General features: G+C 38.3%; 1 protein-coding gene across 7 annotated transcripts in view; it reads left to right on the forward strand.

Moving 5' to 3' along the window:
* trip12 (thyroid hormone receptor interactor 12) overlaps nucleotides 1-26289 on the forward strand; it is a 68742-nt gene extending 42453 nt beyond the window's left edge. For 3 of the 7 annotated variants that reach the window (XM_079874326.1, XM_079874325.1, XM_079874329.1), the window contains 24 exons: nucleotides 749-977; nucleotides 1267-1385; nucleotides 1579-1783; nucleotides 1889-1989; nucleotides 5726-5900; nucleotides 12202-12343; nucleotides 12581-12772; nucleotides 13318-13469; nucleotides 14906-15063; nucleotides 15153-15226; nucleotides 15566-15765; nucleotides 15922-16049; nucleotides 16170-16321; nucleotides 16690-16832; nucleotides 16914-17070; nucleotides 17190-17288; nucleotides 19965-20079; nucleotides 20381-20535; nucleotides 21470-21634; nucleotides 21784-21948; nucleotides 22041-22154; nucleotides 23777-23871; nucleotides 24428-24531; nucleotides 24655-26289. In XM_079874326.1, coding sequence (XP_079730452.1) covers nucleotides 749-977; nucleotides 1267-1385; nucleotides 1579-1783; nucleotides 1889-1989; nucleotides 5726-5900; nucleotides 12202-12343; nucleotides 12581-12772; nucleotides 13318-13469; nucleotides 14906-15063; nucleotides 15153-15226; nucleotides 15566-15765; nucleotides 15922-16049; nucleotides 16170-16321; nucleotides 16690-16832; nucleotides 16914-17070; nucleotides 17190-17288; nucleotides 19965-20079; nucleotides 20381-20535; nucleotides 21470-21634; nucleotides 21784-21948; nucleotides 22041-22154; nucleotides 23777-23871; nucleotides 24428-24531; nucleotides 24655-24851 — 3536 coding nt within the window. In that variant the 3' untranslated portion in view covers nucleotides 24852-26289. Of the gene's footprint in view, nucleotides 1-748; nucleotides 978-1266; nucleotides 1386-1578; nucleotides 1784-1888; nucleotides 1990-5725; nucleotides 5901-12201; nucleotides 12344-12580; nucleotides 12773-13317; nucleotides 13470-14905; nucleotides 15064-15152; nucleotides 15227-15565; nucleotides 15766-15921; nucleotides 16050-16169; nucleotides 16322-16689; nucleotides 16833-16913; nucleotides 17071-17189; nucleotides 17289-19964; nucleotides 20080-20377; nucleotides 20536-21469; nucleotides 21635-21783; nucleotides 21949-22040; nucleotides 22155-23776; nucleotides 23872-24427; nucleotides 24532-24654 lie in introns of all 7 variants that reach the window. The other 4 variants (XM_079874324.1, XM_079874323.1, XM_079874327.1 and 1 more) reach the window with 3 other exon arrangements.

Consider the following 26289-nt stretch of genomic DNA (forward strand, 5'->3'; position numbering starts at 1 on the left):
ATTAGAAAATTAACAAGACTTAACCATGAGAATCTTTTGTCATTACATTAAATACATGTCTAATACTACTGACACTGATGCTTTTATTAGTTTTATTATGAATAATGTACAAGAAATGGAGAGAGAAAAAAATTGACAAAATAAAATCAACTTTTTAAATGTAATTTTCAATTTGCATTGTAGATCTCTCACATGAATGCAAAAGCAAAAACCCAGTTAGCATTTTTCCACATTAACATGTTAGCATTTTTCCACATTAACATGCGCTCATGTTTATTGTAACTGATAGATCACCCTCAACCCCAAAAACATACTTGAACTGCACAAAGCATAAGTGATGTCTTATACAAAAAAGGCAAATTAAGATGAAAGATATGTCCATTTTTTTAAAATATGAAACGTGTTAAAACAGCTAATTTTATTCTCTAACCTCTTAAATGATTAAATGACTATGTAATAACGCATACTTGATGCATACCGTGACTTTTCTCTGCCGTGTTTTAAATTCACTTCTCCTGTGCAAAGCATAGTCACATCACAACAAACTCCATGCAAAGTCCGGACTGGCTTTTGGTTGGTCGACCGTTGATGTAAAATAATTATGACCAGTGGTAAACCGAAAGCACACTTAAAATGGAGTTGTAGATAAGCATGGAATCAAACTTTGCTTCCATAAATGTAACTCATTACTAAATTATGTGAGATATATTTAGTGTGAAATGTTGTAAAACAGTGTCTGTCTTCACAGGAGGGCACTTGGAGGTGCGGCGAGAGGACGCACGCGCTCAACTGATGAAAGAGGACCCCGAGCTGGCCAAGTGCTTCATAAAGACTCTGTTTGGGGTCCTTTATGAGGTGTACAGCTCCTCAGCCGGGCCTGCCGTCAGACACAAGTGCCTTAGAGCCATCCTCCGGATCATCTACTTCGCAGATGCAGACCTGCTTAAAGATGTACTGCGCAACCATGCGGTGTCTAGGTCAGTTAGTGACTGAAGTGCCACGTCTGAGAATTGGACCAAAATGACCTTGGCGTTGCAAGCGGCAACGCTCTACTGTTTGAGCTACAAACAGTAGAGCGTTGCCGCTTGCAACGCCAAGGTCATGGGTTTGATTCCCAAGGAACGCAAGAACTGATGAGAAATTAACTGAGAACTGATGAAATCAGTTTGAATTATGAAACTTATGAAGCTTGTAAGAGTGCTTGTTTGGTTTGAAGGTTGACTAATTCTGAACTAATATGTGCAAATGTTTGTCTTGTGTCTGTAGTCATATAGCTTCCATGCTGTCGAGTCAGGACCTGAAGATTGTAGTGGGCTCTCTGCAAATGGCTGAAATCCTCATGCAGAAGCTACCAGATGTATTCAGTGTTTATTTCAGGCGCGAAGGTACTGAATTTTTTTGTTAATTTAATACAGTTTACACCAAAGTTCTATAGAAGTTACTCCACAGAATGAAGTAGCTAGCTATGACAGGATTACAAAAAAGTTGTTTCCAATGTTTATCACTGGGAAAAAAATATTTCATTACAGTAATACATTACTGTCAACACTGGTGTTTTGTTGCTCTTGTTCTGTTCAGGTGTGATGCACCAGGTAAAGAACCTAGCTGAATCCGAGGTGTTCCTCACCAGCCCTCCAAAAGCGTGCACCAGCGGCACAGCTAGTCTTTGCACCACCACCATCACCACGGCAACCACTACAGCTGCCTCTAACGTCACACCCGACTTGGGCTCCCCCAGTTTCCAGCACAGCATGGACGACTCGCTGGACCTCAGTCCGCAAGGGTATAGAGCCACTTTGACATGCACCCTTACTGATCTAGAGTTTGCAGGCCTGGTGATACATGTCTTGCCATTTAAAGCTTAAAAACAAATCCCTCTTTTCTCTAGTAGGTTGAGTGATGTTCTGAAAAGAAAACGCCTTCCTAAAAGAGGACCGAGGCGTCCAAAGTACTCCCCACCCAGAGACGATGACAAAGTGGATAATCAGGGTAAGTAGCACTCCTTGTGTTAAAACATTGGCCCCAAAATTTACTTGGACACTTGGGCCTGGTTTCACAGACATTGCTTAGATTAAGCCAGAATTAAACCTTACTCAATTAGGACATTTAAATAGCTTTTTTTCTTTTTTTCGTGCCTTAGAAAAAAACATTACTGGTGTGCATCTTGAGTCAAAACAATGGCACTGACATTTTAAGATATGTCAGTGCAAGTTGCTTTCAATTAAGCAGCACAAACATGCATTTTATTCTGGGACTTAAAGGAGAAGTTCACTTTTAAAATGAAAATTCTGTCATCATATACTCACCCTCATGTTGTTTCAAACCTGTATGAATTTCTTTCTTCTGCTGAACAGAAAGGAAGATATTTAGAAGAATGTCAGTAACCAGACAGTTTTTGGGTCCTATTGACTTCCATAGTAGGAAAAAAATATACCATGGAAGTCAATGGGACCCAAAAACTGTCTGGTTACTGACATTCTTCTAAATATCTTCCTTCCTGTTCAGCAGAAGAAAGAAATTCATACAGGTTTGAAACAACATGAGGGTGAGTATATGATGACAGAATTTTCATTTTAAAAGTGAACTTCTCCTTTAAGCCTTGTCTTTGAAACCGGGGCATACGTTTTATTTAAAGCTACACTATATCTGTGATGCATGTTGCATCTGGCTCCCGGGAGCCGGTATAACATGCTCTCACATTTTTTATTTTTCACCATTTTGGGAGATGTAAAACTGGCTTGTGTAATATTTGTGTAAAGATTTTGGTAGAAGTAAAATGTGGCTTCAACAACCAAGTGCATGAACTCTTATCCATTTTCGTTTGGAATGCATCTCAAACTACCTCCTGAAGTGGTTTGAGTGATTGGACTTAAAACTACGGTGGCCGAGAAGGGTCACAACACAAATAAACGCCACAACAACTACATATTCAGAAAACACCTCCAAATTCAGAAAACACATGCAAACGCTGCCACAACAACTACATATTCAGAAAACACCTCCAAATTCAGAAAACACATACAAACGCCACAATAACTACATATTCAAAAAACACATACAAATGCCACAACAACTACATATTCAGAAAACAACTTCGTCGATTTCACATCACGTACGCTGCAAATATTCACAGCACGAGCAAAAAGGGAAACGAACTGCAAAGAGTAGACACAACGGAAATGTTTCCAGGCGGGCCATAATCAGTGACGGCTACAAGAGGTAACATTAAGTGTTTCCAGAGCCCGTCTACGGCCTTATTAGACATTCTCTGGTGTTTCTCTTTTATTATGACAGACTTGTCGATGTGCTCTGATACCGAAGTGGTTTGCAGCACAAAACGGACAGAACATTTCAATCTGAAAAATAAATAAATAGTTCAGATATCAGGACAACAATGTACAAACGCCAGTAATGCATCTATTTAGTGACCAGAAGCGAGCTAGCCAGCTAGTTTCCAGCTAACAATGTTGGCAGAACGTTTAACAATTATCTGCATGGACTAATACGTTATGGGGACAATAACTTAATATGTTGAAAACACACAAAACCACTTCGGTATCAGAGCACATCGACAATTCTGTCATAATAAAAGAGAAACACTTACCTCTTGTAGCCGTCACTGATTATGGTCCCCCTGGAAACATTTCCGTTGTGTCTACTCTTTGCAGTTTGCAGTTCGTTTCCCTATTTGCTCGTGCTGTGAATATTTGCAGCATACGTGATGTGAAATCGATGAAGTTGTTTTCTGAATATGTAGTTGTTGTGGCGTTTGTATTTGTTTTCTGAATTTGGAGGTGTTTTCTGAATATGTAGTTGTTGTGGCGGCGTTTGCATGTGTTTTCTGAATTTAGAGGGGTTTTCTGCATATGTAGTTGTTGTGGCGTTTGTTTGTGTTGTGACCCTTCTCGGCCACCGTATAAAACGGTCTTGAAAGCGTGGTATTTTCACTATCGCATAGCTATCTAATCAGAGAAAACACATGAAGTGACCAAGTGTATATAGGCCCTTTGTAACTTTTTATTTTTGTTTGATCAAAATGAACAATTTATATAAGTACATCATAAAGCCATCTTCCAAACCATGTTTTTTGCCTTACCCTAAATTACTATGATAAGCCTATTATAGTTTATATTTAGGAGTTGTCGGGACAGATTTCCCGGGAAACTGCATACATTCATCATTCGTCCATGTGTTACTTTATATCCCTAAATAAACGAAAGAAGGTCAGGCAACTACTGTAAGCAGTGGAAGTAGCTTGAAGCCACAGCATCTAAACCTTGTACTGAAAAGAGTTTGCAAGCAAAAAGGCATTACAACAGTACATGTAATAAAACATGAATCAACATAGTTAGCATAGCATCACATTTGCAATAAAACAATGTCTGTGTTGCTAATTTCTAAACCAGTTACTAGAGTTGGGAACCGAGAATCAGTTCTTATCCAGAACCGTCAGTGTTTTTGAAAAATACCGGAACCGTGCGAAATTCTTAAGGTTTCGTTTCCGAAAACTGTTTTGGTGCGATGTGTGGGCGAAGTGCTGGGAGCTTATCCTTTAATAGCGATGTCTCACCTGAATATTAAAATAGTAATGAATGCACTGAAAAGCCCTCTCGCTACTCGTATACGTTTTGCATCAGATATCAACGCAGAGAGAGTATAAAGACAGTAGAGCTGCACGATTAATCTTTGAAAGATCTCGATCTCGATTCAAACATCCCCGCAATCTTATTCCTAAATAACAAAAACTTCACATCGGAACATTCAAATCTGTTTGCGCTGTCGCTGACCCATAAAGAGCAGTTGTCAATATATATGAAACAGCTTTACTTCGTCTTTTCAACCACACAGTATCGATATTTCTGTTACAAATATTCAAATGATCACAGAAGTTTATAGATAAGTTTATAGTTAGAGTATAAACACTAATGTCTATGGTAGCAACCAGAATAGAGTAAATCACCTTTTGAAAGTCGCTTCAAATAACGAGTGTATTGATTACATCTGATGCTTCAAAACATTCATAAAAACGACTGTTAAAGCTGCAGTCCGTAACTTTTTTGTGTTCAGAATTTACAAAATTTATATAATGAGCGAGTACATCATGAATGCCTTTTTTCAAATCATGTTTTTGTCTTATCCTGAATCACTACGGTAAGCCTGTAATAAGCGTTTATACTCTGACTACTTTACACCGGTCAGGTTGGCCTGAATGATTATCAATCATTGTCTAATGTCAATGTTACCAACTTTTGTAACATTATTTTAAAAACAATTAATTTCAGCTAGTCGAAACGCGGTATACAAGCTACTTACATGTTAAGACGTTTTTCGGATATCCATCTTTCCTTATTTGGAGAGTTTTGATGTTGATAGTGACATTAACACTGATTGGGCGATTATCTGTAACCGTTGGTACAGCGGTTGGTGCATCTCAAGCCATCAGATTTATCTGTGCAGAATAGTAGAGTCGAAGACAACTCGCATAATTACCAAAACAATGTTTCGCTGCAAGTAACTTGAAGTTTTATGCTCAACTGCTAGATGGCCAAAAGTTTCGTAGTGTAGCTTTAATGCAATGACATTCATAGTTTAAAGTGCCTTGTGAGTTTAGCAAATTTTTGGCATCATGTTTTATTTTGAGTGTTGTGAATGATGTTCAGTACACAATACGTATTCATCATTACACATGAACTTTAATCTGGTCATTATAATATCTCCTCCACAGCTAAGAGTCCGACAACCACACAATCCCCCAAGTCCTCTTTCCTGGCCAGTTTGAATCCCAAGACCTGGGGCAAGCTGGGGACTCAGACAAACAGCGCCAACTCAGAGCCCTCACGCACTGCAGGGGTCAGTGGTCTGGCACGAGTGCCGCCTAAGGACTCTGTTTCAAACAACAGGTAAAGCTACAGGTTTTATTCGTGTTCTGATTATAATTGTTTTTAATTGTATTGTTCAGGATTGCTTGTGGATTGGGGTGGGTGGGGGGTGTCGTGAATGATCTGATTGATAACAGATATTTGCAGCTCATTGTTTCTAATAAATAAACTATTATAATGTGTTTTAAATAGGGTTGTTATGATACACATAAACCAAACCATGAGTTTAACCGTTGTTATATCACGGTTTTAGGGTTGAGGTTTCGGTACGATTCGGTATGTGCTATGTTCAGGGAAAAAAGGACTACTGTCAAATAAAAATAAAGAAAATAAGAACAAATAATCTAACTACAAGAAACAGCACAAATAAATACAATAGAGCAAAGATACAAATAAAATAAACTGCTTTTCAGGTTTCAGGTAGGTCTAACATTAGTTTTCAGGTACAGAAATTGTAAAATAACATTGCATATTTGACTGTATAAATTAAAGATTAATCTTTATTAAAGTTACAAAAGCTATTCAATCTAGAGCAGTGAGTGTTTTCCTTGTCTTTTGTTGTTTGATTAACATTAAAACCACAGACAGTAGGAATATTAGCCCACTGTCACTTTAAGATATAAAGCACAGATCTAGTACATACTGATACACATGCCTCTACTTAATCAACTATGTCTGCTAGGATAATTCAAGCGCAAGACTTGAAAGAGGATTCAATATTTGCATGCTGTCTGAGACACGAGTTTGTGCGCTTCAGATTGATTGATTTATTTGCCCTTGATTTAACCAGATAAAACTTTGAGATTTAAAAATCTCTTTTACAGATGAGTGCACACACACAATCTTCTCACAGCACTAGTGAGTTCTCATTCGTGTCTTCTGGCTCTTAAATGTTTAAATTGGCAAGGCTTAAATGAGTTTAGTTTGAACAAAGATTAACTGCGTTGCAAGTGTGTGCCGAACCGTGGGTGGAGTATGGTTTGAATTTTTATTTTTATTTTTTAACAGAGAACCGTTACACCCCTATGATACACATTAATATATAAGCTACCATTAATGTATAAGCTATCAGACGTTATAAATGTCTTGTCGCTTTTGATAAATTTAAGTTGTTTATAGTTTTTATTTCTTTAAAGTGCCCCTATTATGCTTTGAATATTACCTTTAATGGAGTGTAAGATAGCAGTTTGCGAATGTAAAAGGTCTGCAGAGTTTTAAAGATCAACATGCATGACAAATAAAGTTGTCTCCTAAAAAACGGTTATGAACTGCCGAAAAAAGTCATCAGTAATGCCAATTTCACTTCCGTAACATATCTAGTAGGTTTGTAATACATTTGCATAATGCCAGTCTATGGTCTTCATTGGCTGCCCACCAACTGGTGTTCATTTTGTTAGCTCTTTTTAATTTAGTCTTAAGCCGGGTGCACACTGTTCGATTTTGGCCACAATTTGGCTGTCTGAGACAAAGTTTGCAAATCCTAAAAAATCCTCTGATCCTAGGCTAAAATCTGAAGTCTTTGATCGTTAGTTTGACATTATCACCAACAGCCGATTAATGTCCGTTGCGATCAAATTTAACCATTTCTGGCAGTGTCAGAAGATTTGACTCATAGTCAAGTGTGCAGTGTGACTTCTCCTACAACAACCGTCAAATTGTCTTCGTTTTTCAAGACAAGCCATGAACAAAATTAACAATAAATTTCTTTGTAGTCACCATTTCATTTCAATCCCGGGTGTAATGCAGCTCACATCACCGAACTTGTCATTGATTGTAAAACTCCAGATGAGTTTTCTTGCCTCCGTCAGTTTGTAAAGCGTCTTGACTGTCGTACAGTCTGACATTAATGACAACTGAGATCTTACATTGTGACATGGCTTACAGCGAGGATCATGTTCGTACAGTCTGACAAGGAACCATCATAAAGGACTATAATAAATCACACATTGTGCACCCAGCTGTGACAACCGTGTCAAATGTACTTTTTAGTTTTTGTTATTTATTCAATCTTGCCCTGTTTTTGTTCAGTCAAGTTTTAGTCAACTAAGTGTGGGAATTTTAGTGTAGATTTAGTCTCTGAAAAGTCACATTTTCGTCATGCTGCATAATGGTTAAACTGATAATGACAACTATTTTGCTTAAAATTATAATCGCAACGATAGTTATTTCAGAATAAAATTTTTACATTTCATCAGAATTATTGCACTTCCATCAATAAGAGAACTCATACACATGGTTTATTTGACGTCATCTAGTTTCCTGATTTATTATAGGCTATTTATCATATGTGACCTGATCCAGCAAAATGAGTCACAGTGACCCAAATTTCAAAATTGACCATAAGCTTTCAAATGATATCCTAGTCAAAGTCATACCTTGAATGGTTGTAAAGATATACACATTTGAATTATGGTCGTCTGCCCTCTTTTTCCAATTGAAAACCTGAGAAAATCGCTTTTAAAGTTTTTTGCCCGTTTTGTGTTGATATCTTTCCAAATCCATTGCATTTAAAGGGATAAACTATTTATTTTACAGTTTAATTTGACTAAAGACATTAATATGCTATTAAACCAGACTGAAGCTCAAATTATTTTGAAGTTTTTATTTGAATAAATAATTTAAAAGGCACTTTTACAAAAATGTATTAAAATCAGAAAGATTGAACTGAGGTGCTACGTTTTTGCTTGAGAGAGAGGGTGTGTGTGTGTGGATTCTCCTTGCAGATAAATACACTCACACAATAATTGCACTCACTCACATCCATACACAATAAATACCACAGGGCTGTCGCTGTCATCAGAGGATGACACGTCTCCAGATCCAAAAAAATCACTGACTAGCCTTAGCCACTCTTGCTGACCAGCAGCAGAGCTTAGGTTAGAAGCCTCCAGTGAGTTCAACGCTTTTGGTGACTTTGCTCTCTTTTGACAGCGACATTTCTCAAATTAATAATATTTAATCTTTCTGAGGAGATCTGCTAGCTTGTTTACACAGAGCGCTGCGAGTCTGACAGGAGGATGGCTGGACCAATCTCGTGCCGGTCAGTCGAAACGGGGCTTCCCATTGACAAATGATCGGCGTTTGTGTACATTTCTAAGCTTTTTGATTGGTTCTATACAACGTGTAACACCATATTTGGAGAGCAGAGATCGTGACATTTCAGGGGATACCTGGGAAATGCTCAGAGGTGATGAGAGAAGTTGAGAAAAGCAATGTTCATTTCCTGCGAATTTAGTAAAACTTTGTAAACTTTAATAGTCATTTAAATACCTTTACTCAATTATCTGGACTACGAAACTTTGGGAGATTATTTTTGAATGTCTGTTCTTTGAAATTAGAACACACAAAAAAAATCTATTTTTTCATTGTTTTTCCACATAATCGGCCCATATCTTAAAATGGAACGTTGCAACTTCCGACTCATTTCGCCAGAGCGGGTCACATATTAACACACTCTCTCTACATTATGGTAAAACTGGTAAAACAACAAACTTATTCCAAAAATTTTATTTCACAGAATTCAAGAACACAGACTAGGTGAATGACATTTTCATTTAAAGGGTTAGTTCAGACAAAAATGTAGCCTGGCAAGCCAGACCTACATCAAGATGTTAGGTCTGGCAACTCACCATAGACATGGCTCAATCCGAGGGGCGGGATAAACGGCTGTCTTTCAAATTCCCTCTGCAGGCAATAGGACAGCGCTTCAACCAACCAGAGCGTTTTCCCAACAGCGGAGCTGACGTTAGTTGATAGATTCAACTTTTGAATCTGGCCGGCAAAACTACGAACACATCTTCCTTTTTTAAGAATGACTTAAGTGCCGTTCTTTGCTCTTTTCTCAAAGAAAAACATAACTCCAAGTCATAGACTGTAAAAAATATATCTTAGCTCCAAGTCCTCCAGAGTCGCAGCCAAAGCCGATTCGAAAGACTGTTCTCCAGCAGCAGCCATTCTTTGTTTTCAAGTAACGTTAGCAGGGAACCGTCGCACTCTGTCATCATCATGTTAAGCCCGTCCCGCCTACTCTATACACGACGTGATTGGCCTGACCCAATTTAGTTTTTTCCAGCACGAAAGTCAACGGAGAGTTGCTAGACTACCCTGGCTGCAAAATAATTTTTGCTGCCGCTAGGGAGCGTCTAGATTTCTAGGCTAACAAAAATGAAAATTCTGCCATCAATTACTCAGCTTCATGTCATTCCAAACCTGTAAGACATTCGTTCATCTTCAGAACACAAATGAAGATCTTTTTGATGAAATTTGACAGCTTTCTGTCCCTCCATTGACTGTCTACGCAACTACCACTTTCAAGCCCCAGAAAGGTAGTAAAGACATTATTAAAGTAAGCCATGTGACTCCAGTGGTTTAATATTTTATAAAGCGGTGTGAGGGCTTTGTTTGCGCAAAAAAACATAACACACCACTTTATTAACAAAATATTAATCTCCAACGTGCGTTCAAGCAACACAACGTCTGATCATGAAAACTATCTGCAAGGTCACAAAGCTCAAAGTCTACAGGTATTTTATTTAACAGAATCCTCTTTTCAAGAACTACAGCGAACGGCTCGTTTCGACTACTACACGATTTTTCCGGATCTTATGAAGTCATAATGTTACTCATTTAAATAATCCCCACCCACGGAATACGCAAAAAGGGGACGAGGCCTGTCAAAGAGACACTCTTTTTTTCCACAATGTTTCCAAAACTCATCTGTTTGACCTTCCTATGGCTGATGAACTTTAATTGGTTAATTTATTTTAAACTCTCTTCCTGAACATTGTAACTGCAACATTTATCTGTACGCTGCACATTTTATGGAGAACAGCTTGTTTTCTGTTGCTTTTGTAAGCTTTCACTTTTGTAAGACTGTTCACCGCTCCATAGGAAAATTAACCATGGTTTTGTGATCGATTACTGTATTTGTATTAACTTCGTTTTCTGACAAATATCATGATTAAATGGTGGGTAACATCTATAATGTATAAGAAAATTACAAAAAGCATATCACTGAAACGTCCTGTGAAATCCATGCTAGCTAAGTCTGTGCTTGAAATCTCTTGTTCGTTAACATAGTCAGGGTCTGAATCTGGCTCGAATTGGTTTGAAATTGATGCCATCCTCAATATTTACACTAGAGAAGAACTCGCAGTTATGGAGGGGTGGTTATGAATGTGCGCTAAGCCCTGCTAATCACAACACACTGGGCCAGCTGACCAATCACAGCACATTTCAGATTTCGGGAGTAGGGGCGTCATCGAAATCGGCATGTTCGAGCCAGATTGTGAAGAGAGGTGCTGTAGTAATGTCAAATCTGTGGAGAAAAAAAGTGTTTTTTTTTTTTAACAATCAAGCATGAAAACATATTCTAGTACACCCCAAAAGCAAAATCAAGACTTTGTAAAAGGGCATAATAGGATCCCTTTAAAACATAACCACCAAGATGGACATTTTGACATTATTGTGTCACAGTGTGTATTCGACCGTTCAGGCACAATAAGCCTAGAAAGACTACACAATTCGGTACTGCGCAGGTGGCAAGCGCATGCACAGAAATGCACAGCCAGCCAGAATTGAGTTCTTAATTGTTGTATACTGCACTTATAATAACTCTATTTAGTAATAACAAGCATATCATACTTTTTATTTTGTCATTCATCCATGTTTCTTAATTGCTTCTCCCGGTCCTTGGAACTTATATAAGATGGCAGGTGAGAAGTTCGCTTTCGCTGTTTAATTCATTGACATCATGTGCGCAACATTTATATCCTCGTGAAAATAATGCATTGCAACTTTATTTTATTTAGGGATAACTAAATTAGATTATTCTAATCTATTTTTGTGAGACCTGTTAATTTTTGCGATTTATTTTGTGGCAAAAATGACAAATTATGCAGGATCGCAAAAATTCGCACTTTAAAAATAATCTTACTAACCCCAAACAGTGTAATGTGGAATATACCCTTGAAGTGTTTTTTTTTTTTAAACAATCATTGCTCAAGTTTGCAGACAATTGTTCATGTCAGAAGAAATTATAAACAAAAATTGGCAGATGCATGTGATCTAAACAGTGCTTGGTTATCTAACAGCTGTATAAAACATTAAATAAAATATTCAGTGAAAAAACGCAATCAACTATTGAATTACTGTAATGCATAAAAAAAGTACAGATAACCGTAAACGTGTAATAAATGCATAGATAAATGCACAAGTCATGTAGTTAGTCTGTCACTGCCGTTCTTTGGTCTCTTGGTTAAACAGTTTAGTTTTGACGAGTTCTTTTGACATCTGTAGTTAAATGTTTTTGTTCACTTTTCAGGGATAAGATAAAGGCTTGGATAAAGGAACAAGCCAGTAAGTTTGTGGAGCGTTACTTTAATTCTGAAAGCGTGGATGGAAGCAACCCTGCCCTGAATGTCCTGCAAAGACTCTGCAATGCCACAGAACAGTTGAACTTGCAGGTAACCCTTGGACACAAAGTTAACATTTGTAGCCATCATAAAGCAGTTAATATGCCAGTTCTGTCATGCTGCTGAACGTATTTTATTACCACTGAAACGATTTGCAAGGGTTAACTATTTATTATGCTGTTTATCACTTTTTAATGTGTACAGTTTAGAAAGAAATGCACGTTTGTTTGGTTTTGTGTCATCCAATGGAAATGATTCATTTTCAAACTGTTTTCGTGTGTGTTTCAGGTTGACAGTGGTGTAGAGTGTCTAGAGGAGATAAGCAATATTGTATCTGAATCGGACGTGTCCTCCTTCGAGATCCAGCACAGTGGGCTTGTGAAGCAGCTGTTGTTGTATCTGACATCAAATAGTGAACGGGACACTGTCAGTAGAGATGAGAGAATCAAGAGGTTCCTGCATGTGTTCTTCGGCTGCCCGGTTAGTCAGACTGTCAACTGCTGTGTGTTTTTTGTTTGTTTTTTTTGTCTTTATTGGATAGGACAGTCCTACGCAAGAGTTCTATGCTCTAGTGTCTCAGGAGTTGCAGAGGGCTGATTTGGGTCTTTGGAGAGGAAGTCTCTCTCTCCAACCCTAAAGGCTCTGACAACTGCTGTGATGTTTACACTTGAAAAGACAAACACAGCTTCCTGTCTTTCACATTGCTGATTTCCCTTCCTTTCCTCCAAATACCATCAATGCAATTACTACTAGCTGGCACAGCTTACCATAAAAAAGCATTGCTGACACAATTTATTTACACACATGGTGCTTACAGAAATATTGAATGCATTTACACATTGGCTGTTTCAGTATGTATGATAATTATATAAGGAGAGACAGCAAGGCAACTAGGTTTTTTAACAGTGCTAAGGTGCTACTTTTCTTTGAGCGCTGAATGTATTTGACACATTAATTGGGCTAAAGTTTTATTTTTATAGTTGTCACTGGTGTAATCAGTGTGACTTATTGTTTATGTGATTCAGATACCAGGGCAGGAACCTCTGGGGCGTTTGGACCCAACAGAGAATGGCCCACTGCTATCTCTGGTGCACAAGATGAACAACTGCCTTAGTCAGATGGAACAGTTTCCTGTTAAAGTGCATGATTTTCCCAGTGGGAATGGTAATGGAAGCAGGTAATGCCCCTGACTTATCTTCTCTGATGTTCTTGTTGCTGTAAATAAATCAAGATACAATTAATTATTTGTAACAAAAAAATGAGTTTGGCTTTTGTGCAAAAAACAGTTGCTTTAAAACTGTTGATTTAAAAAGATTAAAATGGTACACTTTTTTAAAATATATATATATATATTAGGGCTGTCAATCGATTAAAAAATTTAATCGCGATTAATCGCATGATTGTCATGAGTTAACTCGCGATTAATCGCACATTTTTTATTTGTTCTAAATGTACCTTAAATTAATACTTTTCAAGTTTGTAATACTCTAATCAACATGGGCATGGATAAATATGGATGCTTTATGCAAATGTATGTTTATTATTGAAACCATAGTCAACATGCCTTGAGCATGAAGACGAGACATGTTTCAAAGGTCATAGATGTTTTTCAAAGAACTTGTTCATGTCTATTAGACACATGTAGAAAGAACAAAGAAATACCAGGTTCCCATTACTTCTCTTTCTTTGCACTGAGCAATTTGCTAACACAAACATGTTTAGATTTTTGCATGACAGGGCAGCTCTTCTGAAAATGCAAGATGCACATTTATTATTTATTATTACATTAGTTTGTCTCTCTCTGTGCCCATTTTGATGAAGCTAAATTCTCAATAAAACTGTTTTCATTGGTATATTTTACTGTTTCTGTTGTCAAACAACAGAATGAATATGAAATGGTGACTGAAACGCGACCCATTAAGACATTACCAGCTCTCCCTTCCAAGATGTTAATCTGCACAAAAACACTGATATTCGAGCCGTCGTCTGATGAAATCAAATACACATAAGATAAAGACAATATCTGTGCTGTGATTTCAGCTATACTTGCATGTAAAATTAGAGAAGCAACATAATATCTGTGTTTAACTGAATTAAAGCGCTGCTCCTCTCTGCAGCGCGAGACGCAGAGAGAGAGAGAGAGAGAAACCGGTAGATTCTCAGAAACTAAATAAGTTTTGGGCACTTTTTTGAAGGGAAAAAATCGCTAAAGGGGTCTGCAATGTCGCTAAGTTGGCAACACTGTGTATCTCCATTTCTCCAACTAGGGGTTGGGCCACGGGTCAAACAGAAAATACGCGCTGCGTTAATCACGCATTAAAAAAATTAGTGCCGTTAATATGATTTTGCATTAACGCGTTAACGCGCTAACTTTGACAGCACTTGTATCTTTAAGCTTGTATATTTAAGTGCAGTAATTTCACTTAAATGACATTTAATAGGTAATTTTCATTGCCATTTACATGAAATTGCTGAACTTAAATATACAAGCTTGATAAAAATTATCATTCCATAAGAAAATTTCAGATGGCACTTAGAGGCTTTTGCATCTGAACTCTTCATATATATATATCTTTTTATCTCATGCTAATTGTTATTCTTTTGTGTTTGCAGGGGTTCACAAGCCCTTAAGTTCTTTAACACCCATCAGCTGAAGTGCCAGCTGCAGAGACACCCAGACTGCACCAATGTCAAGCAGTGGAAGGGGGGGCCGGTCAAAATTGACCCCTTGGCTCTGGTACAGGCCATCGAGAGATACCTCGTGGTTAGAGGTATAAACACAAGAATGTGAACATGATGTTCTCAGTTCTCTGGTTTCTGAGGTCTCAGATAAAATGTTTGATTTTTGCTGTCTCCGCAGGGTATGGAAGGATCAGGGAGGAGGATGAAGACAGTGATGATGATGGTTCCGATGATGAGATTGATGAATCTTTGGTGCGGAAGTTTTTTCTTCTTCCATGAATTTCTTCCTTGTAGTCTGTGTACTGAGTATAGTATGCAGTTATTTTGTATATAATAATCAGATGGCCTACTAAATTTGTTGTAAATTGTAAATTTTTGCAGAGCATGGAAAATATTTTTCCCCACAATTTTCATTTACTATTTTTAAATTGGGGAAAAAAGTAACATTGTGCAGGCTATACTGTATTGTATTCTTATAGTATTCCATTTTGAACTTGGCCATAGTGTACACTACTGAAAGTGTCCTAGAAGATTATTGAAGTGTTCTCTTTCTCCAAATTAATATTGTGGATTTCTAACTGTTTTCCAAAGGCTGCCCAGTTCTTGAATTCTGGGAGTGTACGTCACAGGCTACAGTTCTACATAGGAGAGCACCTGCTGCCATACAACATGACTGTTTATCAGGCCGTCAGGCAGTTCAGCTTACAGGCCGAGGAGGAGAGAGAGAGCACAGATGATGAAGCAAACCCTCTGGGACGTGCTGGCATCTGGACCAAAACACACACTATATGGTACACAATTTGTATGCCATTCTCTCACAAACTACACATTGAGTAATTTATTGGGCCAATTCCATAAAAACGGTATGTCTGTTACCCTGTTTTTGCCTTTTCTTGTATTCAAAGTGTATGTTAATATGTATATTTGTGTGTATGTGGATATTACAGGTATAAGCCAGTAAGAGAGGATGAGGAGGGCTGTAAAGACGCTGTTGGAGGGAAGAGGGGTCGTGCACAAACGGCTCCCACTAAAACCTCCCCTCGAAATGCCAAAAAACAAGACGAACTGTGGCATGGTAGGAAGAATGTGTGAAGTTTACCAATAACCTACAAACGACAAAATGTGCTGGAATTTAATATGGAACTGCACTGGAATTTGTCTTTATTCAGACTATGGAGTTTTTGTGTGTTTTCAGAGGGTGTGTGTCCTAGTGTGACAAACGCATTAGAGTCATACCTCATTTGTGGTCCTCCAGAGGGCATCACTTTTGATGACCCTTCCATGGAGGTGATTCTGCTGCTGAGGGTCTTGCACTCCATCAGTAGATACTGGTTCTTCCTGTACAACGTGAGTACCTCCGTGTTTGAGAACACTTCCATAACTACTAAAGCACAGAGTTACAGTAACAATACACACTCTAGCAGTGTGATTCTCATATATTACACCAGAAGCAAAAAAAAATCATGTTTTGCATAAAAAAAGCTTGTTTTTGCCCATTATGATCTTTTTTTTATAACATTTCATTTCATTTATTGCAATTGTTATTTTTAATTATTTATTGTAATTGAGTACTTTGATAAAATCATTATTACAGTAGTTTAATTGCGGTAAGTACATTGATTACATCAGGTGCATTACAATATCTTAAAAAATATATTTAAAAAAAGTCAGTTTACTTTTTTACCTTCTTATACTTTTATCTCTCTTTGTCCCAGAATGCTGCATGTAAGGAGATCATTCCCACTGGTGAGTTTATTAACAGTAAACTGACAGCAAAGGCCAACAGACAGTTGCAGGATCCACTGGTCATCATGACAGGAAACATCCCGACCTGGCTCACTGAGCTCGGCAAGACATGGTACTGCAAATTCTTTATTTTTATTTTTTTTCAGAGTCTCTTGTTCTGTACCGTTTACACTTCTAATCTTCTCTCCTCTAGTCCGTTCTTCTTCCCATTTGACACACGGCAGATGCTCTTCTACGTGACTGCGTTTGACCGTGATCGTGCCATGCAACGTCTGCTTGACACCAACCCTGAGATTAACCAGTCTGACTCACAAGACAGCCGTGTCGCTCCACGCCTTGACAGGAAGAAGGTTGCCTTAAAATTCCTGTTTAAGCATTTCATGCTGTAATTGTTCCAAATTTTCCACAGCTGTAGTGTTTTCACAAACTATTATCTAACTTTGTCTTTATCTTTGTTTTGTTTGTGTAGAGAACGATAAACCGTGATGAGCTCCTGAAGCAAGCGGAGTCAGTAATGCAAGATCTCGGGAGTTCCAGAGCCATGCTGGAAATTCAATATGAGAATGAGGTATGCATGACTGACGATTAGGCTAGAAACATCATTTCTAAAAATACAGACACTAATTCTTGGCCAGTCCATTTCAAACATATTGTTTGTACACATACATTCTGTGTGTTCTTACATTACTGTATTACAGTAACAAACATTAGTGCCAAGAGGGCCTTTAAATTCTGCGGATGTGTTGTTATTCTGGTAGCTTGCTATAAACAAGCTGATAGTTTAACTTGTTCAGCAAGGTTCTATTCATGCTACTACTCTGCCATGACAGTAGTACACGAAAGAGAAAACTGATTATTATGCAAATACCGCTTTGGCACCCAGTCAGAAAGCAGTGTACCTGACCTGTCATCAAAGTCATTCCAATACATTTAGAATGCAAAATTCTTCTGTGAAATCAAACTTGTGGAGCTAGCAGCAGTTGTGCTCATGTACTTGTGTATGTTTCTACCCTAAAACATTCATCAGTCTCATGTCCCAAAGGTTTTCTTTGCACTGTCAATTCAAATACATTATATATGTATATCTGACTAGTTTTATTGTGATCAGTTTAGTTTTAGTCTGAACCACACAAAAAACACCCACATCTGATTTTGCATAACCAATCCAAATCACATTTATATATAGTTTTAGATTTGATTAAAAAAATAATTGCCCCAACTGAAAGACCCAGACCCATGAGTGTGCTTGTAACATGCCTGCAAACTTGTCGCTTTTCGGCGACAATCGCCGTTTTCTTGGTCAATTGGGTCATTTACGTGAATCGCATAGAACCGGAGAGTTGTTTTTTTTTTGTGTGTGTGTGTGTGTGTGGGGGGGGGGGGGGTATTGTTTCTCACAGTAACTACCATGCAGGCTAGAATTGCGAAACATTATTGGATAATTCTTATAATTGACATTTCTCTGGGCCAATCGGAATCTTAGCACTTTTTCTCTTGGCCAATTGAATCTTAGCACTTGCGTCAGAATCTTGAAGCACACAGCGTCAACTGAGCTGAGCTCGCCATTTGATGAGACGCCTGGCTACCGTGCGAGTCTAATGGAAACTCACGCATGAATTTTCCTGCATTGAACTTGTTTTAGCGCCCGCCAAAGTGAATTTTTGTCCCGCCAAAGTCTTATTTGATCGGTGAGTAATGTAGATGAACGGATGCGTTTGTGACAGGGCGTATGTTTAACTGAAAGAACGAGAGAGAGAGAGAGCCGGTCGCGCGCGCGCACTCTGTGTAAACGACTTCACCGTCTCCAAACTAGGCGCTGTGTTGCTCTCTCCCTCGCACATATTAATCAAAATAAATCGACACGGTGGTAAAAGGTCGGAAGACCAAAGTTTCATGTGGAGCATTCGGAGATTTTTTTATTTTTTTTTCCTGAATTACTGCTGGGTGTGAATTGTGCTAAATAAGTTTCCTTATCTTCTCTGAAAAGCGTTCCGGACATTCAGCTGACATAAAACAACACTTTAATTAAACGAAATAAAACTATCCAGTGATGAAATGTTTTCTATGTTGACACAAATCTTGGATGTCCATGTCCTAACTGCTGGGATAATCACACAACGCGCACGACACGTCCAATTCGCGAACTAATGACTCCTTTGAACCGATTAATTTTAATGAATGGTTAAAACAACTGATCTTTCCAACAGTGAACTCAGGAGACGTCTGAATTGGTGTATAACTAATCTGTAACACTTTACAATAAGGTTCTATTTATTACATAAATTATATAAAAAGTACAGTTTGCTTACTCAAGCTTAAACTTTAAAATAAATAAAACCACTTGTTTTGTTTTTTTAAAAGCATGTGACTACATTTTTCCACACAGTGCTATCAAGAATCGATAAGAGAATCGTTAAAGAATTGGATCGATAATCAGAATCGTCAGTGGCATTATTATTGATAAAATCTTATCAATTCCCATCCCTATGTGAAGACAGTAAAATTATAATCAAACATTAAAGAACATACATGTTTTTTTTATAGTTTTTTTTTTAAGAGTTAAAAGATTAAAACATTTTGCTAACATGAGGTCTTATTGTGTCACTGTCAGTCTTTTTACATCAGTGCAAAACTAGGGTATGCAGATTAATTTATTATTATACATCATTCATCAGCATGCATTGATTAATCCCATGGCATGTAGCATTAATCCCCCCCCCCCCCCCCCCCCCCCGCGACACTGTCACCTTTTTTAGTCTGAGGAGTTTGCAGGTCTGGTACCTGACCTGTCATCAAAATCATTCCAATACATTTAGAATGCAAAATTCTTCTGTGAAATCAAACTTGTGGAGCTAGCAGCAGTTGTGCTCATGTACTTGTGTATGTTTCTACCCTAAAACATTCATCAGTCTCATGCCCCAAAGGTTTTGTTTGCACTGTCAATTCAAATACAATATATATGTATATCTGACTAGTTTTATTGTGATCAGTTTAGTTTTAGTCTGAACACCACAAAAAACACCCACATCTGATTTTGCATAACCAATCCAAATCACATTTATATATAGTTTTAGATTTGATTAAAAAAATAATTGCCCCAACTGAAAGACCCAGACCCATGAGTGTGCTTGTAAAATAACAGAGCCAACAGTCGATAAAAACAAGTGTGTCCGTTTCTGCTAGGAGTCCACTTTTCTGTCAGTGTTGTTTGATCTGTTATGTCTGTCTTCTCTCTGTCTCTCAGGTGGGAACAGGTCTCGGTCCTACGCAAGAGTTCTATGCTCTGGTGTCTCAGGAGTTGCAGAGGGCTGATTTGGGTCTTTGGAGAGGGGAGGAAGTCTCTCTCTCCAACCCTAAAGGTAACTGTCATATATTTGTCAAAATAAATTTGAGCCCTGTTTCCAGTGTAATGCAAATAGCATCTTACTGCTGTTCACTAAGTTTGTTTTTTCTGTTTGTCCTGCCTCCCTCTCTCATTCTCTCTCTCTCCCTCTCGCGCACTCGCTCACTCACTCACTCACTCACTCACTCACTCACTCACTCACTCACTCACTCACTCACTCACTCACTCACTCACTCACTCACTCACTCACTCACTCACTCACTCACTCACTCACTCACTCACTCACTCACTCACTCACTCACTCTGTCTTGGAGCAGGGAGTCAGGAGGGTACCAAGTATATGTTCAGTTCCAGGGGTTTGTTTGCTGTACCGTTTGGACGAACTACCAAACCAGCTCACATCGCCAAGATCAAAATGAAGTTTCGTTTTCTTGGGAAACTCATGGCTAAAGCGATCATGGACTTCAGATTGGTATGTTTACTCTAATTGTGAACGTTTTCCAGAATCTCTGTATGAAAGATACGTTACTAGATCTTGATGCTGGGAACACATTTTCTGGTTTGAATGCACACCAGGGCCAGAACGGCAGTTTTGTTTTAGTATAATTGAGATATTATTTGTATTATTAGTGTTTTCAGTCGATTAAAAAAAAAATCTGTAATTAATCGCACCCAACATTAAAGTTTAATATTTTAAGTTGTAATAATTTCACATTTAATCTCCAAATTAATGTAGAAACAACATACAGTAGCCTATATTTTAAATGTTTGTTTAATGGCATCTTTTTTTTTTAAATAAGGCCAGTATCACCGATGCCAATACTACTACTGATGTCTCTATGAAATTGATTTCTTCTCAATTTTAGCCATTAATTACAGGCATTCAGCATTACAGTATAATTAAAAGCTATTAATTTGAACATTTAGTAGGCTTTAAAAAAAAAAACTATTAATTTAAGTGAGTTTAAAACAATCTTCACATAAACCCATTCAAATAAATGCCGCATTTGCCTGTGCTATTCAATATATCGGGACTCAATTTTGTCTATTGGCCTATTCAGACTAGTTCAGACTTCTACTTGCCCTGCCAAAATGCACAAAAAGTTTTTAGTTTTAGTACATCAAGTTAAACTAAATGAAAACAAGAATAAAATGCTGGAATAAAATATATTTTTAATTTTATTTCAGGTTAGGTTTATAACGTAATGAAAATGGTTACTTTTTAAAGTTTTAGTAAATTATAACAACTCTCATTCACACAGAAGTCTCTTTTAGGCAGTTTTACACAATCAAAGTGTGAATGTGGCAACTGTCTGTATGAAAACTGTGTGTTTTACCTCAGACACAACAAATTAATGTTATATTGTATAATTTTGTTAATTGATGTTCTTTTTTTTTGTCTCCAGTTGGATTTGCCTCTAGGTTTGCCATTCTATAAGTGGATGCTGAGGCACGAGTCCTCCATCAGCTCTCATGACCTAGTTAACATTGATCCTGGTGTCGCCAAATCCATCCAGCACTTGGAGGACATCATCCGCCAGAAGAAGAGAATAGAGCAGGACCGATCACATGTGAGCTCTGACCCCTAACCTCTACATAAACACAACCATTCAAAGACATGAAACGCACACTTCAGTGATGACGCATACAAATGACATTTCTAAAAACCAACAGACATTTGCAATGTTCTTTGTTTATTGTATCTGTCTGTATTTGTTAGACACGGGAGACCCTGCAGCAGGCCTTGGAGAGTCTCAACATGAACGGCTGCTCGGTGGAAGATCTGGGGCTGGACTTCACTCTGCCTGGATTCCCTAACATAGAGTTGAAAAAAGGGGGCAAAGACGTGCCAGTCACCATTCACAACCTGGAGGAATACCTCAGAGTAGGGGACCGAATAACATGACACGTCACATCATTTGTGTAGTCTGAATGAACCGCTCTAACTTCATTGCCTCTTGCTCCACCTGTCTGTAGTTGGTGGTCTACTGGACACTCAATGAGGGCGTCTCCCGGCAGTTTGAGTCGTTTAGGGAAGGATTTGAGTCTGTCTTTCCTCTGCAACACCTGCAGTACTTTTATCCTGAAGAGGTCAGTGCTTTCACTTCTATTCATTCAATAGTTCACTTTAAGAGACAAGCACTGAAGGTGCTAACCTACCTATTTTAAAGGGGTCATGAATTGAGAAATAAAATTTTCCCTGATCTTTTGACATATAAGAGATACTATATAAAACATTAAAATGTCTAAAACATCAAATTGTCCTCTTAAACCAAAAACAGAGGAAACCAAGCTGCCAAAATGACCTAGATACTGACCGAACAGTAATGCAGCAATATTTAAGAAAGCATGATGACTCTTGTGTAGTCAGACATTATTTGTCACCAAAAATCGTTTACGCCTTAGTAAATCAAGCCAGTGACAAAATGGTTACACAAAACTTCACACTGTTCTTGTTAATAACATAGAAAACATTTGTTATTTATAGGGATGCACCCATACCACTTTTTCCAGAACAAGTCCGATACCGATACTTTCAACTTTTAGAGCATATTTAGAGCAGCTCCAGCAGGGCTCAGGATTGGGTCAGCGGTTCAAATGTTTAGATACCAGTGAAATATCATAATTATCTATTCCAATTTTGATTCTATAAAAACTACTAGCCTAATGAATGTAAATTTCACCAAGATGGGCATTTTTACTTAATTTATTTCGTCCCTGAAAGAGAATTCAGTTCAGTATTCGTGCTCTGTCTGAGACAGCAGCAAACACTGAGACGCGGGTTTCAGGGCGCACACTGCGGTTCATGAAAATTCTTGACCTGGGAATATCCTGTAATAATGTAGGGAACCACTCGCTATCCATAAATCACGTTAATAGTTCATGTTTTACTTGCATGTACGATTTAGTTTTAATCCAAATGTCACGTGTGCTGAGTGAACGATCAGCAATCAAGAGCATTCAACATAAGTTCTCTCTCTCTCTCTCTCTACCGTCAGTTATTGTTAGTTTCTTTGCCATTGATATTCGACCGAATTACAAACTTTCCACTTGCGTCTGTGAGAAAGGGATGTGCGCTCGTGTTACTATGTTTAATATTCCTCTAATTAGATGCATTTACTTCATAGAAAGCCTTCTTTCCCACCCCATTATACTCTTTTGTCAGTGTTTCTTTGTCTGGACACAAACACTGCACACATGCTGCGTGGTATCAGTTGTTGGTATCATTATACCAACAGTGAGTACGAGTACACAATCGCAGTATCGGCGCATCCCTTGTTATTTAAATAGATTAAATTATATACAGAAAGCAATCAAAGAATGCTCCCTTTATAATCGCCGGAGGTGTCGATCACTTCAGCAGCGCAAGCTCTCACCAAAACTCACATTATAATCAATCCTGTCTACCCTGCACAAATCTCTTATTTACATCATGTTTGTGCTGTGTTAGTTATAATGAAAGCATTTGGAAGAGTGCAGAAATCATGTTGCAATGGTGAGGTCATTGCATTCTGTGCTCGACAGACGTATGAAACGGGAACGGTTCTAGATATGTTATCAACAACACTTTTATAAATTAATCTTGGCAGCTGTAAGGTTTCAAAAGTGTTCCAATCATAGCAGTGGGCATCGCCATTTAAAGAGTTCAAATCTGAGGGCTGAAATCAGGGTGGAAATGGCCTTTATTTCTTGTGTGTGCTCTCCCTTTACAGCTGGATCAGTTGTTATGTGGCAGTAAGTCAGAGTCCTGGGATGTGAAGACACTAATGGAGTGCTGCAGACCAGACCACGGCTACACACACGACAGGTATATAATCACACCGGCATGCTCATACTGAAGACTGCAATACTTTTGCCCAGATTTACAGTCTGGAGGAGTCGGCGCTAGTTGCATAGTCTGAGCCAGTCGGAGCTGACAAATTTAGCAGGAAATCACACAGTGTGATAGACAAAGACTTTGATTCTCTCTAGCTTCAGAATCCAGTTAAAGGATATCAAACATGTTTCATATTTTGAGTCGGTTTTAGAACACATTTTGTTTTTACTTGTCATGCATCTTCTAGCCTGTAGCCATCCTCAGTCATGCGTGAGTGCCAGTTTTTCCTCTGTAACCATTTACTAAGTGTGTGATGCATTGTTTTAAAATCTATTCAGATTTTTAACATTACTGGTGTGAATCTAGAGACAAAACAAAGGCACTGACATTTTAGTCTGAGACCAGGCTTAAACCGGGGGTTAGTGTATGCCAGCCTTAATAACCAAACCAGTAGATGCGTAATCACAGCTTGCATTATAATCAGACAAACTGTAATTAACATCCCTGGCTGTATGAATGACAGAACTTTTGTTGTGTTTGTCTGTAGCCGTGCAGTGCGGTTCCTGTTTGAGGTGCTGAGCAGTTTTGATGCGGAGCAGCAGAGACTTTTCCTGCAGTTTGTCACAGGGAGCCCCAGACTTCCTGTCGGAGGTGCGCAACCGTTTCAATCATTGGGGTTTGGTGTGATTTTTGTGGTCACAACAGCGGAGGATCAGCTTTCAGAGAGATGTTCTCAGATAACTTCTGGCTGACTCTGTCTTTGCTTCCTTTCAGGATTCCGGAGTTTGAACCCTCCCCTCACCATCGTTCGGAAGACGTTCGAGTCGACGGAGAACCCAGACGACTTCCTCCCGTCGGTGATGACGTGTGTGAACTACCTGAAACTGCCGGATTACTCCAGCATCGAGATCATGCGCGAGAAACTGTTGATTGCTGCGCGCGAGGGCCAGCAGTCTTTCCATCTGTCTTGATCTCACCTCCTGCACCCTCACACTCAAAATGGCCTTCAATCAACTCACTGCAGAACCACACAAATCGTGACTTCTTCCTTTAGAGTTGCTCTTCCTATTTCATTTCCCCCTTTTTCATTTTTTTTTTTTTTTTTAAACACCCACATTGAGGCAAAATATGTACAGCCTACTTGTTTAAAGAAAAGCAGCTTGCAGAAACTAAACAATAGAACATAAGAGACTTCCTTTTGACTCCTAAACAGGAGGAAAGGGTGTTACGCGACTCATCAGATTTCAAAAAAAGAAAAGAAAAACATTTTTTAAAGAAATGTTTAAAAAATTAAAACACTTCAGAGCAGATTATTAAAATATATCAGTAGTTGAAAAAAAGAGGAGAAAAACCTGGGTGACATTTTAAATCTTGCGTTGCTGTCTGATGTATCAAGAATAAAGGGATGTTTTTTTTTCTCTACTGGTGAATGACATCTTCACTGTGTGTTCCTGTTGGGGAGGGGGCATTCATCAAGCCGCCGAGGGTTCCTATAGCTCCAAAGATCATTTGTACAGACAAACATTTGCAGATTTTGCTTATTCGACACATTTGATAGAATAGCTGTGTGCTCTCCTGCCCAGTTTCCCCTCTGTTCTGTACTATACCCCCGGAGTCTTGTTGCATTTTGGTTCCATTTCATTTATTTCTCTTTTTCCTCTTGTGTTACTTTTCCCCCTCCTTTTTATTTGAAAGGGTTTTTGAACGTGTAAAAGAGTTCCAGTTGGTTGAATGCGGGTAGTGTTGGAAGTGTAGTATCTTTATAATATTATTATTATTATAATTATTATTATTATTATTGTTTTTGTTTTTTTAACCCAAGTTGAAATTGTTTTCTGGCCGACATTTCACATAGTGTCAGCTCCATGTTGAAAAGATGTATCCATTGAGTTGGGTAAATAGACTCCTATATGGTTATAGTAGTGTGCCTCTGCTGGACTTCTGGGAACTTGAGGTCTTTAATGATGGGCCTGCTGAAGTTGCTTGGCTGAAGAAGCCGGGCTTTAATCCCATAATGTAGCTGAGCACAAGAAATTCATTTAAAAGAATTGGCTGGTCTTATTTTATGGTTTCGTGGCCAGATTGCATTTCAAAAAGAAAAAAAGAAAAAAAAAAAGTTCATTAAATAAAATAAAGTTTATATGCAGGTTTCACACCCGGTTTGAGGTGGGATTGTCTGCTTTTTTTTTTATTTTCTATTGTTTCTTTTTTTCCTCTTGCTGTAGTTTATTTTTGCACTGCTGGCTTGGAACAAACCGTGGTGTGCACTGCAGTCTGTGGCCAGGAGGAGGCGCTGCTGTGCGCTCTCCTGTCCTCATTGTTCATGTGCTGGTTTCTAAGATCTGCAATAATTTACTGCATCAGGTTCATGTTTTTACCTGAACATAAATAAAGTAATTGTTTGACTCA

This window comes from Squalius cephalus (genome assembly GCF_949319135.1).
Source record: "Squalius cephalus genome assembly, chromosome: 6".
Taxonomy (NCBI): Eukaryota; Metazoa; Chordata; class Actinopteri; order Cypriniformes; family Leuciscidae; genus Squalius; species Squalius cephalus.